This window comes from Pelobates fuscus, chromosome 5 (genome assembly GCF_036172605.1).
Source record: "Pelobates fuscus isolate aPelFus1 chromosome 5, aPelFus1.pri, whole genome shotgun sequence".
In the NCBI taxonomy this organism is placed as follows: domain Eukaryota; kingdom Metazoa; phylum Chordata; class Amphibia; order Anura; family Pelobatidae; genus Pelobates; species Pelobates fuscus.
In genome coordinates, this window is record NC_086321.1 from 272,987,510 (window position 1) to 273,002,667 (window position 15,158).

Below are 15,158 nucleotides of genomic sequence, written 5' to 3' on the forward strand. Positions count from 1 at the left end.
AAGAGACATGTTACTCACCATAGGATGAACCTTGCACTTGCTTGGATAGGACAGATCTGATGGTAGGTAGTGGTATGAGAGAGAACATCATCACAGCACGGGCTGGAAAATAATACTGAAGTCAAAAACTAAAGCTTCTAATTTGACTTGTTTTTAAATAAGGCATTTATTGGGCATTTTATGCAAATTCATTCTAATGCCTATGATTTCTGGTGCACAGAAAATACTTAGTGTTATTTACTAAAGCATGGGTGTCCAACCTTCCCTGGGCTGCATTAAGCGCAGAGGAATAGTCTTGGGCTACACATAAAATCTCTATATAATTAATTTATATAATAAAACTTTAAAACCCATTTTTATTAATTTTGTTTAGTAGATAACTCCCTTATGTGTTATCTTTATGTGGAATTACCATATTTAAGGATACCAAATTAGGGAGCTATCTACTAAATACATACACATGTGTATGCACACATAACCACAGATATACACACACAATCACAAACCTATTCACACATAATCACAGACTCAGACATACACTCACAGACATATGCGCACAATAACAAATAAACACAGACAATCACAGACCCATACACACACACACAATCACAGACCTATACACAGTCACATTCGCACACATAATCACAGATGTACACACACACACAGACATACACATACAATCACGGACCTATAAACACAATTACAAATATACACACACAGTCATGGACCTATATACACAGTCACATACATACATACAAACAAACATAATCACAGCTTTACATACACACACAGATATACACACAATCACAGACCCCCACACAAACACACATACACTCACATACATACACAAATAATCACAAACCCACACACACATACAATCACAGACCTATACACACAATTACAGAAATACCCACACACAATCACAGATCCACACACACAATCACAGACCAATACGCACAATCACATACATGCACACACAATCAGACCTACACACATACAATCACATACCTATACACACACAACAAATACATTCACACACAAAATCACATATATATACACACACACAATCACAGACCTATACGCACAATCACATACCTGCAAACACATAATCACAGACACACACATAATCAGAGACTTACACAAACACAATCACAGACATACACATAGACCCCCCCACCACACACACACACACACACACAAGCACTGACAAATCATATACAAAAATAAAGTTAATCACTGTGCCATGTAGTGTGTGTGTGTGTGTGTATGTATATATATATATATACACACACACAAGCTCACTGGCAAACACATGCTCACTACATACAAGCTCACAACATACCAGCTCACTGACACACACATGCTCACTAACACACACACACACACACGGTAACTTCACATAAGTGCACTGATAGAATAGCTCACTGACACACACATGCTCACTACAGACAAGTTCACTTACACACACACACACATGCTCACTACAGACAATCTCACTGACACACAAACATACCAGCTCATTCACTAGCAAGCACATAGACACAAAGTCACTGAATAAATAACTGAAGCTTACCTGGCACTGAAGACTGTGGGAACCATCTATTGACCTCTTCCTGCTGGAGTGTGGGGGGAGAGAGGGGCTTGCATATGGGGGTGGGACTTATGTGCAGGAGGCGGAGCTTGCACACAGGGTAAAGCATAAACGGAATTGCTGGAAATTGTGAAGGGAGCCTGATAGTGCTCCCTCCGGTGTTCTATCAGATAAGTAAACTTATAAGGGGGTTAATGTGGGTGACACACAGCTGATAGGTTGGTTAATGGTGTGACACACAGGATTTGGGGGTTTAATGATGGTGATCCCCTGACTGTCACTCCACAACTCCACATCCTCTGTCAGTCACCCCAATAATCCCCCAATCCCCAGTGTGTCACCCCATTAACTCCCCAATCCCCAGTGTGTCACCCCCTATCCCCTGTATGTCACACCATTAACCTCCATAAACTCCCCATCCTCAGTGTATAACCCCCCATCCCCTGTGTATCACAACATTACCCCCTCCCCCCCCCCCATCCCCAGTATAAAACCTCCATTAACCTTCCCATTGTAGCGGTACTTACCTTATCCAGGGGCCGGCAGAGGTCCTCTATTCCCGCCGCGCGCGGCTCGCTCACTGTTCAGACGAAGGTGACACTGACAGCGAGATGTGGTCACGTGTCCCGCCTAGCTCTAAGAGCGCGCCGCACATCTCGGGCGCGCTCTTCAAGGGACAGTGGGAGCCGAAATGTAAAACGGTCTCCCATTGACCCCTGTCATCCCACATTCCCCATACACTCACGTTTTGGGGGCGTGCATATGACAGGGACCAATCAAATTAAATACTAGGATATTTATACTTACCTCCCTTAACTCCCTGCCCTATCGAGGTTTCTGTTTCAGTTCATTTTAGCGCTTGTGTTGTTCAGTGTTGTTTTTTTGTGCTTGACCTTGGCTTTGTGTTTGACTCCGTTTTTCTCTTTATTCCTGTTTTGTCTTGTTTGCCGGCTTACTGATTCCTGTGTACCAGACCTTGGCTAGTTCTTGTTTTCCCTGTCTCTTTGTTCCCTTGACCTCGGCTCGTTCCTGACTCTGTCACTTCTCTGTCCTACGTCGAGTCCGGCCATTCTAAGGTCCGGTAAGACGTATCTGCTTTATATTGTCAATTGTTGGACTAAATCTTGCGTGTTGGGGTAAACTACCGTGACACCCATCCCTAGTGTGTCACCCCCATAATCCTGCATCTATATCTGATGGATGTGCCACGCAGCACGGCGCACGCGGGTGCACCGGAAGTGTCATCCGTATAGAAATCTGATATGTATACTTATCTGATAGAACACAGGCCACCAGCAGCCCATTCATTATTCCCCTCGGACTGACACTGGCTGTCATAGTCCAAGGGGAAAATTATTTAAATGGAACTTTTTTATTTTTAGAGCTGTCTGCCTGGGTGGGCCCAGACTGCAACCGGGCCGCACTGCTAGCGGTCATGGGCTGCATGCGGCCCGTGGGCCGCGGGTTGGACACCCTTGTACTAAAGTGAGAAGTGAATAGAATTTGAATTAAACTTAAAGTAAATTTCAAACATAAGGCCAATATAGCTGAACTGGAAAATATTCTCCAATCAGTTGTGCTTTTACATGCTTCAATTTGAAATTCGCAATGAATTCCTGACTAAATCACGTTAGTAAATAACCCTGTACGGTAGGCTTGAACTGGCACCATATAGTGCACAAGGACCATACTATACTACTATAATATTATTAAATACAGTTAGGAAAATAAATTACATTACATTAATATTCTTCCATCCAGTTAGGTAATTTCAACAATCATTAGATGAACTCATTGTATGTACAATAGATAGCTTGTACAATAGATTGCTTAATTTCACATTTTGATAGTTAGTTGGCAGAGCATCCCCAAAGCTTCTGTACAGCACACTCAGACATGTGGGCCAAGCCAAATCTACTGATACTTAGCCAGGAAAACCAGCCATTTTCCTGGCACTATAGGTCCCTGCAGTGCCCCCTTCCCTAAAACCCCTTTGGTCACTTACCTGAATCCAGCACCGATGTCCCTTGGCACTGGGTCAGGCTCCGCCCATGCTCCTCCCATGCTGACGTCAGCTGGAAGGGGAGACCTAAAGCGCATGGCAGCGCTCACTTTAGGATTTCCCCATAGGAAAGCATTAATCAACACTTTCCTATGGGGAAAAATCTGACGCTGACCGTCCTGGAGCTGGAGCATGAGGACATTCAGCGTCAGATAACGGACCAAAGGTTTGTTACGATGCAGGAAGCCCTCGAGTGGCTGTCTGGTAGACAGCCACTGGGGGCAGACTTAGAACTGCAATCTCTGGAACTGCAATGTTTAACATTGCAGCACTATGTGCAAAAGGGACACAGCATTCAGACCATTTTATTTGTGGTCTGGGTGCCTACAATGTCCCTTTAACTTTGCTACACTTTAACACCTCTGCTGCTCTATAACCCGTACATCTACTCGGAAGCATTTTCATTCTGTAACCACCAAATTTCTATTGTAGCTGGGTGGCAAGGGAGCACTGTCCTCTGTGCTCTTCTTGCTCTACTCCGTTGTGTGCCCTGCTGTGATGCCAGGAGCCAGAATATGACATCAGTCCGGCTCCAGTATCACTATGTGGTGCACAAGATAGCAGAGCAAGAACATTACAGCACCTTTGTCCTCTCCTTTGTGCACCCACCTGCCTGCCCTGCAGCCCAGCCAGAAGGCAGAATAATCCAATCCAGCTCTGTCAAAAGTAGAATTTAAAATAAAATTTGTGTGAGTGTGCCAGTATCAATGTGTGTCTGTCAGTGAATGTGAGTCTGTCAGTGAGTGTGTATGTTTCTGTCAGTCAATATTTGTGTCAGTGAATTTGCTTGTGTGTCTGTCAGTGAATGTGTGTGTGTATCTGTCAGTGAGTGTGTGTGTGTGTGTGTGTCGGTGAATGTGTCTGTCAGTGAATATGTATGTCTGTCAGTGAGTGTGTGTGCCTGTCAGTGAATGTGTGTGCCTGTCAGTGAGTGACTGTGTGTGTCTATTTCTGTGTGTCTGAGTGATTGGGTGTATCTGTCAGAGTGTGTCAAATCAGAGAGGATGTGTGCATCAAATCAGTGAGTGTGTGTGTGTCAGTGAGTGTATGACAGTGTATGTGCATCTGGGGGGGTGTATCTGTCAGTGAGTGGGTGTGAAAGTGTGTGTTGGTTAAACAGTGTGTGTGCCAATGGCTGTGTATCTGTCACTGAGTGTATGTCAGTGCATGCACCAATAAGGGCATGTGTCTGTTGTCAAAGTCCATGTTGGTCTTAAACGGGAAGAGGTGGGGCTTTGATTTCATATATATCTTGCTTTTTAGAGTTACTTGAAAATCAAAGCTTGTAATGTAATTAAAAGATTCAATTTCTTAATTCACCCTTTGCACAACTATGGGAGAATTTTAGAGTCTGAGAGATTAGGATTCTATCAGGGTTATTCCCAACAGTGAGAATTCAAAGTGAATTTCACATTTAAAGGAACACTATAGCATGGGCGTCCGCAGGAATTTTTCCAGGGGGGGGGGGGGGGCATAATTGTAATGACATCTATGCTTGGCCCCTTTTTGACAGTGTCATGAAGGGGAGGAGCATAGTCATTATCACTTAAAGCCAGGGTGAATAGCGTTTTCACAACTATGGTGTCAGGAATACATGTTTGTATTCCTGACACTATAGTGTTCCTTTAAGCAAATTAAAGAAACATTCTGGTCACCATAACAACTTCATATAAATGAAAATGCTTTGATGCCAGGAAGCCCCTGGGTGCTCTTTCCTTTAAGGGGGTTAAACCGCTCTCAAATGGTTTAACCCCAAAGGCTTCCTCCAGCTCCAGGTCGCTCAGTGGTATTCGGCATCTGAAACGGAGTGTCAGGAAGTGCAGATTGACGTCAGGCATGGGTGCCGCTGATTGGCTAGAGTTGACAGTTGACGCTCTAAGCCAATCGCTAGTTCCCGGTTCATAATTTTTTTAAACTTTTTTATGAATGGAGAGCTATTGATTGGCTTAGAGTGCCAGCTGACCGCTCTAGCCAATCAGCAACACCCCTACTCAGCGGCACTCTGTGCTTCCTGACACTCAGTAAATCAAAGTGAACACATTAACACTGATATTTTTTTTTTACCTGGGGAGATGAGAAGGTCTAGAGCAGTGATGGCGAACCTATGGCACGCGTGCCACAGGTGGCACGCCGGGCCCTTTCTGTGGGCACGCGGCCATAGGTTTGCCATCGCTGCAGAGTAGGCACCTGCCTGCCCGAAATGGCAGGCGCCTACTCTGCTTCCGGTTCGGGAGGCAGGGGAGGGATCTTTGAAGCAGCTCCCCTGTCCTCCCGCGAGCAAGCTGTGTGGAGCGTTGCCGCGCGTTACCATGGCAACGCTCCACACAGCATCGCGCGGGAGGACAGGGGAGCTGCTTCAAAGATCCCTCCCCTGCCCCCCGAACCGGAAGCAGTACTTGCCACCACCGGAGCACCAGGGATGACTGTGTCCCCCCCCTCCTTCATTAAAGGTAAGAAGGGGGGGGGGGAGGGAGAAGATAATAATTTAATGTACTTTTTTTTTTTTTCAAAGTTTACCCCCCCACACACAGCACCCCTACCCCCAGCAGAACCCCTACCCCACACACACAGCACCCCTACCCCCCCCCCCACACACAGCACCCCTACCCCCCAGCAGTACCCCTACCCCCCCACACACACACAGCACCCCTACCCCCCCAGCAGTACCCCTACCCCCCCACACACACAGCACCCCTACCCCCCAGCAGTACCCCTACCCCCCCACACACACAGCACCCCTACCCCCCAGCAGTACCCCTACCCCCCACACACACAGTACCCCTACCCCGTCCAAAGTACCCCTACCCCCCCACACACAGCTCCCCTCCCCCACACCCAGCACCCCTACCCCCCACACAGCACCCTTACCCCCGCCAAGCACCCCTACCTCCCCACACAGCATAGCACCCCCCACACAGCACAGCACCCCTCTCACACACAGCACCCCTCACACACACAGCACCCCTCACACACACACAACCCCCTTCACACACCCCCACACCCACCACCCCACCCCACCCCACACACAGCACCCCTCACACTCAAACACAGCACCCCTCACACACACACACAGCACCCCTCACACACACACACACAGCACCCCTCACACACACACAGCACCCCTCACACACAGCAACTCTCACACACACACCCCTCAATGCAGTGTGTGTGCGTGTATTCAGCAGTCTGCGTGTACGCAGCAGTCTGTCTGTCTGTGTACGCAGCAGACTGTCTGTCTGTGTACGCAGCAGACTGTCTGTCTGTGTACTCAGCAGACTGTCTGTCTGTGTACTCAGCAGACTGTCTGTCTGTGTACTCAGCAGACTGTCTGTCTGTGCACTCAGCAGACTGTCTGTCTGTGCACTCAGCAGACTGTCTGTCTGTGCACTCAGCAGACTGTCTGTCTGTGCACTCAGCAGTCTGTCTGTCTGTGCACTCAGCAGTCTGTCTGTCTGTGCACTCAGCAGTCTGTCTGTCTGTGCACTCAGCAGACTGTCTGTGCACTCAGCAGACTGTCTGTCTGTGCACTCAGCAGTCTGTCTGTCTGTGCACTCAGCAGACTGTCTGTGCACTCAGCAGACTGTCTGTGTACTCAGCAGACTGTCTGTGTACTCAGCAGTCTCTATATTCAGCAGTCTTGTGTGTGTGTATGCAGGGCCGGCCTTAGGCATTTAGACGCCCTGTGCGAAAAATCTTCACAGCGCCCCCCCCCCCGTCATCCATGTATGCTGTAATGTTTGTGTTGTCTGTGTATGTGATAGTAGGTGTGATGACTGTGTGTGATATGTATGCTATGTGTGATATTTGTAATGGGTGTATTAACAGTGTGTGATATGCGTGTATTGGTTGCATGTGACACACACACACACAGAGTCAGACGGCCATACACACACACAGGAAGACATCCACACACACACACACACACACGCAGACAGTCATACACACACACACACACACACACAAAGGCAGACAGTCTCACACACACACACAGACACACACAGGCAGACAGTCAGTCATACACACAGACACAGACAGTAATACACACAGACACACACACACAGAGGCAGACAGTAATACACACAAACACACAGTCATACACACAGACACACACAGAGGCAGTCATACACACACACACGCAGACAGTCATACACACAGACACACAGGCAGACAGTCATACACACAGACACACAGAGGCAGACAGCCATACACACACACACACACACAGACAGTAATACACACACACACAGGCAGACAGTCATATACACACACACACAGGCCGACAGTCATACACACAGACACACAGAGGCAGACAGTCATACACACACACACACAGAGGCAGACAGTCATACACACACACACACACACACACACACACACACACACAGAGGCAGACAATCATACACACACACACACACACAGAGGCAGACAGTCATACACACACACACACACACACACAGACAGTAATACACACACACACAGGCAGACAGTCATCCACACACACAGTAATACACACACACACACACACACAGGCAGACAGTCATACACACAGACACACAGAGGCAGACAGTCATACACACACACACACAGACAGTAATACACACACACAGGCAGACAGTCATACACACAGACACACAGAGGCAGACAGTCATACACACACACACACAGACAGTAATACACACACACAGGCAGACAGTCATACACACAGACACACAGAGGCAGACAGTCATACACATACAGACAGTAATACACACAGACAGAGAGTCACACTCACCTGACAATCACACAGTTCCCTGTGGAGTTCATTGTGGAGGCAGTGCAGCTCCTGGTGACTGTTTGGTAGGGAAGCAGGGACTCCTTCCTGCTTCCCCTGCATCACTTTTCCGGCGCTTTTAGCTCCGCCCCCGCCACACGGTAAGCTCCGCCCCCGCCGGAAATTTTTTACATTTTTTTTTATTTTTTTTATTTTTTTTTAATCCCGGCCGGCTGTGCGGCCGCACGGCGCCCCCTGCTCCATGGCGCCCTGTGCGGCCGCACAGCTCGCACACCCCTAAGGCCGGCCCTGTGTGTATGTATTCAGCAGTCTGTGTGTGTATGTATTGCATTTGTTGGAGATGCTTAATTTTATCTATTTATATCATTATTTAAAATTTGTATCATTGAACTCTCTGTTGTTGTGTTCTTTGAAAACAAAAGTTGTTAATTAGTTCGGGCAACAGTCCGAGTTGTTTTTTCTAAACTTAAACCTCAATATTCAGGTTTAATTGCCGTGTTGGCACTTTAAGGAAAAAAATTTGGCATGTATTGCGGTTTGGGAACTCGGGCTCAAAAAGGTTCGCCATCACTGGTCTAGAGTTTCCCTGCCAGGCCCAGGTACCAAAGCCTTATGATGTGGTGTCCAGAATAAAGTGGTGGGTTCACTTAATTTGTCCTTCCTGCTCCAATCTCCTTTTCTTCTCCTTCATTTGACAGTCTTCTTTTTCTTCTGACACTGTCTTCTATATTTGGCTCCTTCTGCTCCTTTACCTTTCTGCTTATTTTGCGCCCTTCTGCTCCTTTCTCATTCTGATTCCTTTCTGCTCCTTCTTCTACTTTAGCTTTGTGCTCCTTGCTGCCCCTTTCTGCTCCTTCTTCAACTTTACCTTTGTGCTCCTTGCAGACCCTTCCTTCCCCTTGCTGCCCCTGCTCCTTGCATACCCTGCTCCTTGCAGTCCCTTGCTCCCCCTGCTCCTTGCAGACCCTTCCTGCTCCTTGCTGACTCTTCATTTAGCCCCCCATGCCTCACTTCCCTAATCTATAGGCTGCCCCCCCATGCTTTACCCCCCTAATATATAGGCTGCCCCCCATCCCCCCCCCATGCCTTACTCCCCTAATATATAGGCTGCCTCTCCCCCCCATTCCTTACTACCCTGATCTGTAGGCTGCCCCCCATGCCTTACTCCCCTAATCTATAGGCTGCCCCCCATGCCTTACTCCCCTAATCTATAGGCTGCCCCCCATGCCTTACTCCCCTAATATATAGGCTGCCCCCCATGCCTTACTCCCCTAATATATAGGCTGCCCCCCCCCCCCATCCCTCACTCTCCTAATATATAGGCTGCCCCCCCCATCCCTCACTCCCCTACTATATAGGCTGCCCCCCATCCCTCACTCCCCTGATATATAGGCTGCCCCCCATCCCTCACTCCCCTAATAAATAGGCTATTTTACCCCCCCATCCCTCACTTGCCTAATCTATAGGCTATTTTAAACCCCCCCATCCCCGACTTACCTGGTCTGTAGGCTGTCTCTGCCTGCATGTGTTGCTCCCCTGCGGTTTCAATCAGCAGAGAGAAGCAGGGATAGATGCAGCTTCCTATCCCTGTCTCTCTCCATACACAGCGCCACCTACTGGCCGGCGCTGTATTGCAGTTCATTTTAAATCTCACACGAAAAATAGCAGAACAAGCTGAAAAATCCAGGGGGGGGGGGGCAAGTGCCCCCCCTTGCACCCCCTGCGGACGCCCATGCACTATAGTCACCTAAACAACTTTAGCTTAATGATGCCGTTTTAGTGTATAGATCATGCCTCTCAGGTTTCACTGCTCAATTCACTGCCATTTAGGAGTTAAATCACTGTGTTTCTGATTATGCAACCCTTGCCACACCTCCCTGGTTCTGATTGACACAGCCTGCATGAAAAAAAACTGGTTTCACTTACAATCAGATGTAATTTACCTTAAACTATTTTATCTCTTGCTCTGTAAATTGAACTTTAATCACATACAGGAGACTCTTGCAGGGTCTAGCAAGCTATTAATACAGCGGGGGATAAAAAAAAATTCTAAATTCAATAGAACTTGCAATAAAGGAAGGATAAACATTAGATGATTCTTTACAGGAAGTGTTTAGGAAGGCTGTGCAGGGAGGTGTGACTATGGTTAATAAACAAAGTGGTTTAACTCCTAAATGGCAGATAATTGAGCATTAAGACTGCAGAGGCATGATCTATACACCAAAACTGATTCATTAAACTAAAATTGTTTTGGTGACTATAGTGTACCTTTTAAGGGAGAAATAGCCAAACTGGAAAGGTTGTCTAAGTCAGCTATTTTTTCAGTTTAGCAACTCTGAATTAATCTTGGATTCTCATTTTAGTAAATAATCCTGTATGCATATCTTGTCTTTTGGTAGTTCCAACAGTTACAGAAACCAGAAAAATACTAAGAGGGTTTTTAAAAAAAAAAAAAAAAAAAACAACAATTAATTAGGCTTATTGACCGGATTTAACATCTGGTTTCAAATGGTTTGGCCAGTTAAGTGTTTCGATTTTTACTTACCTATGTAATATAAGTATGTTTTTTGCACAAAGGCCATGATTATTATACCCGCACAGAAGGACACAATGCCAATACACGTTAGGACGAGATCCTTCACACGCCCGGACAAAATATACACAGCTAAGAAGCTGGTGATGAATATCAGGTACCCAGCAGCACTGCCATAGCCAATGAACACTGGGCCCCAGCTTAGCGGCTCTTTTATCACATAAAATGGAAGCACGTCTACAGCTCCACTGACAGCAACATTGTAGAAGATGGCTCCAGTGAAAAGTAGGGCTATCAAGACTTTTGGTGGGAGCGTGGTGTTGATAGCCGGGATGGAAGCAGCTTGTCCATCAGAATAGGCGCCAAGTAGCCTGGAATTTTCTGTTGGTGCTGCAACTTTGTTTTCACTGTCACTTGGTATAGAATTAACGTTCTGTATACCCTCGACATGTGGGGGCTTTAATACAAAAATACTGTACAGGAGGCAAAATAAATAAAGTGCAAGGCTGCAGGAAACAAGGACAACACCATTGTGCCTGGTAATTTGAAAATGCACAAATATGTGACCAGATGCCAAACTGCCTATGAACCCTGCCAGTCCATACACCAGTTCAACGATGATAAGTCTCAGAGATCTTCTGCTCTCAGATGAACCTCGTGAAGCCCAGGCCATCACACCAGACCAATAGGCTGTAAACCAGCCTGTTAAACCATTCAGCGCTGCAGATCCATACATGATTTCTATTGGCCAGTCCCAGAGAATGACAAACAATAGGAATAACCTAGAAATGAGGTACCCAGCTAGAGGTACACAGATGGTGATCTTTCGATTCCCCTTGTCACTAATTCTTGCCAGGATATAAGCCGAGAGCAAAGGGGCTAACCCTAGAATTAGGTTGTGGATGATGTAGAAGTTGGAGATGGCTTTTTGTAATGCGTCCTCGCTAGAGCTGTTAGAAGCATCTATAGTATGGTTGTAGTGATTCTTTACCGCCAGAAGCAGTCCAGTGTCATAGAAAGAGCTGGCAACTTGGGCACCGGCGACAATTGGGTCAATCCATGTTCTTATTATAGCAATTGTTGGCAATAAAACAAAACACGACATTCTCCTGCGTATCCACATCCACATGATTTCAGCAGTAGATCTTCAGCATAAATCATGCAATGTTCTGGGAAAATAATACAATGAGACAAAGAGACATAAATTCAGAGGACTGCACATTTTTTCACCTAAACCTAATGTAATTTAATGAATTATCCCCAATCTCCCATGAATGGCAGCTAAAATCTGCATAAAGCCTGTTTGTATGGTTACCTGCTCTCAGTGAATGTGGTATCAGGGAGTTTCTGCACGAGACTGTAAAAACTAATGCAAGATGATTCTTAGGAGCTGTTCGACACTTGTACACCTAGTGTGTGCCTAATGCAGCAAGCTAAGGGTTCCGTGTATACTATACAGTAATAATAGCTTAGACTTCCTCATCTGCAGCCAATTACATGTACAGGGAGGGGCAAGGCACATTTTTGTTTGCTTTTTACGTGAGGTGAAATTTTGGTACTGTTTGCTTTAACTCTTAAACTTCCTGAGTGCTTGTCCCATTGCACTTTGGCACTCCTTAACCAGTAAGATTAACGGCTACTGAAATGCCTAGTATGCGTATGCCTGAGGAACATGTGATTGTAAGACAGGAACTTTAGCAGGGGACTTCCGTTTCACAGAGCATTCTGTGAGTGATGCATTTAAACTCTCACTGCATAGGAAATGCAAGGGTATTGAATTTATTCAGGAACCAGTAGTAAATTGGACTGGCTCTCATGTTTATTCACTAAAGTGGAAAATGTTGCTTTAAGGGAAATTTCAAGTGACTTTCAAAGGAAAATTTGAAATTCACTTTGAACTGGCAACAATTTCCTCTTTTGTAAAAACCAAAGAAAAAAAATTTCCTGCGCTCTTTCCACATCCCTATGTATTTTTAAAACAAATTGAGCTTTTTAGTTACCTCCAATGGCCATGAGAGGGTATGCCCACCTGCCACGTCAAGGCAGACCTCTTAGGTGGGGCCTAACTCTAACCATTCACCTCTAACCATTCGACAGAAAGGGGTATTTTTGATATATACATCCCTACGTGCTTATTAACCCTTAATAGGGAACACATGGGATGGGCAGAAGCATTGCAACCTAGCTGTGTGATATAAAAGTGAATACGAATACAAAGAAACAAATCCTGCGCTCAAACTCCCATTACTCCTGGGCGGCAGCAACGACCATAGTACACATCAGCCAAAATACATATAGTAAAAACCAAAGAAAAAAAGTTACCTGCGCTCTACTGACAGGGTTATTCACTGAACTCCAAATTGTAGCAAATTAAAATCATAATGGCAAAATCTAGGCAAAAATAATCAAGCCGTGGCTATATGAGTCACAGAGTATTTTTTAGCAAATAAATCCCAGTTGTTTTCATTTGTAGGTATGCAGGCATTCAAATAATTGTGTTCTGACCTTCCTCTTAAAGGGATATTTTAAAAATATATAAAAATCTATAAGCATTTATTGGTCACTGTTTGGTCCACTGGGGTGAATCTAGGGTGTACGTGTGTGTATCTGTTAGCGTGTTTATGCAGAGGCGGCTCTAGACTTTGTGAGGCCTTAGGCGAAACTCAAACATGAGGCCCCACTAACACCCAAAGTAAAAAAAAAAAAAAAATAGGGGTTGCATTGTGAGTATAAGGTGCTGTAGTTGTATTGAAGGACACACTTGCAGCATTGGATACAGAAAGCTAGTCTCTGAACTCATTATTCAGAGGCTTGCAGTGTTGCGGCTCCCTGTGCCGCTGTATTGTGAGTTATCTGACTGTAGTTATGGCATAATTTACAAACTAAATTAATTTGCAATAAACAAATTTAATTAGCAATTATGCTAATCGTTTATACATGACTGCGGGGTATGGTTACATAGCCTTGCATTCGTGTATACATAAGTGTCGGTGTGTGTATTTCTGAGTGTATCTGGCATTGTCTACCTGTGTGTCACATGGTTTGGGCTGACTGTGGTACAGTTGGAGGACAGGATTGTAAGGGTTTATGTGGTAGGGTGAGTGTGGCAGGATGAAGGGGGTGAGTGGGTAAGACTGATAGATGCTGAGTGTGACAGGGTTGGGGGTGAGTGTGACAGTGCAAGAGAAGGTGAGTCTAACAGGATTGGGGGGTTAATGTTATAGGGTAAGTGTGGCAGAGCAAGGGCAGGTGAGTTTGGTATTGTTGGAGTGGGTGAGAGTGAAAGGATTAGGAGGGGTTAAGCGGGGTGACAGTGTGTGGGGACTGAAGGTGTTTAGGAATGGTGATAGTGCATGTGTAGAGGGTGACAGTGTGTGTGGTAATGATAGGGTATGGGTGGGGGGTGACAAGGTGTGTGGAGGAAGGCTGTGACAGTGTGGGACTGTGAAAGGGTGTGTGTGTTGTGAGAGGGTGGGTGTGGGGTGAAGGGTGTGGTGGAGGCTGTGACAGGGTAGAGGGCTGTGGTAGGGTGGGGGGGCTGTGACATGGTAGGGTGGGGCCACTGTGACATGGTAGGGAGAGCTTTGACAGGATAGGGGGGCTGTGAGAGAGTAGAGGGGCTGTGAGAGGGTGGGGGGCTGTGAGAGGGTTGGGGTGGTGGGAGAACTGTGACAGGTTAGAAGGTGGGGGGTTGTGACAGGGTAGGAGGTAGGGGGGCTGTGACAGGGCAGGGGTGCTGTGACAGGGCAGGGGATGGCAGGGAGGTGTGACAGGGAAGGGGGTGGCAGGGGGGCTGTGACAGGGTAGGGGTGGTGTGGGGGCTGTGACATGGTAGGGTGGGGCTGCTGTGACATGGTAGGGAGAGCTCTGACAGGATAGGGGGGCTGTGAGAGAGTAGAGGGGCTGTGAAAGGGTTGGGGTGGTGGGAGAGCTGTGACAGGTTAGAAGGTGGGTCTGTGACAGAGTAGGGGGTAGGGGGGCTGTGACAGGGCTGAGGGGTAGGGGGGCGTGTGACAGGGCTGGGGGGCTGTGACAGGGCAGGGGTGCTGTGACAGGCAGGGGATGGCAGGCGGGTGTGACAGGGAAGGGGGTGGCGGGGGGGCTGTGACAAGGTAGGGGTGGTGCAGGGGCTGTGACAGAGTAGCGGGGTTGTAATAGATTAGGGGTTTGGTGGCTGTGACAGGGTACGGGTAGTGGGGGC

General features: G+C 46.8%; 1 protein-coding gene across 1 annotated transcript in view; it reads right to left on the reverse strand.

Moving 5' to 3' along the window:
- LOC134611434 (solute carrier family 46 member 2-like) overlaps positions 1 to 12,390 on the reverse strand; it is a 34,553-nt gene extending 22,163 nt beyond the window's left edge. Inside the window, exons 1-3 of the mRNA XM_063455318.1 lie at positions 12,273 to 12,390; positions 10,970 to 12,126; positions 19 to 102 (exon numbers count right to left, since the gene is read on the reverse strand). Coding sequence (XP_063311388.1) covers positions 19 to 102; positions 10,970 to 12,086 — 1,201 coding nt within the window. The 5' untranslated portion in view covers positions 12,087 to 12,126; positions 12,273 to 12,390. The remainder of the gene's footprint in view (positions 1 to 18; positions 103 to 10,969; positions 12,127 to 12,272) is intronic.
- Positions 12,391 to 15,158: the final 2,768 nt, after the last annotated feature.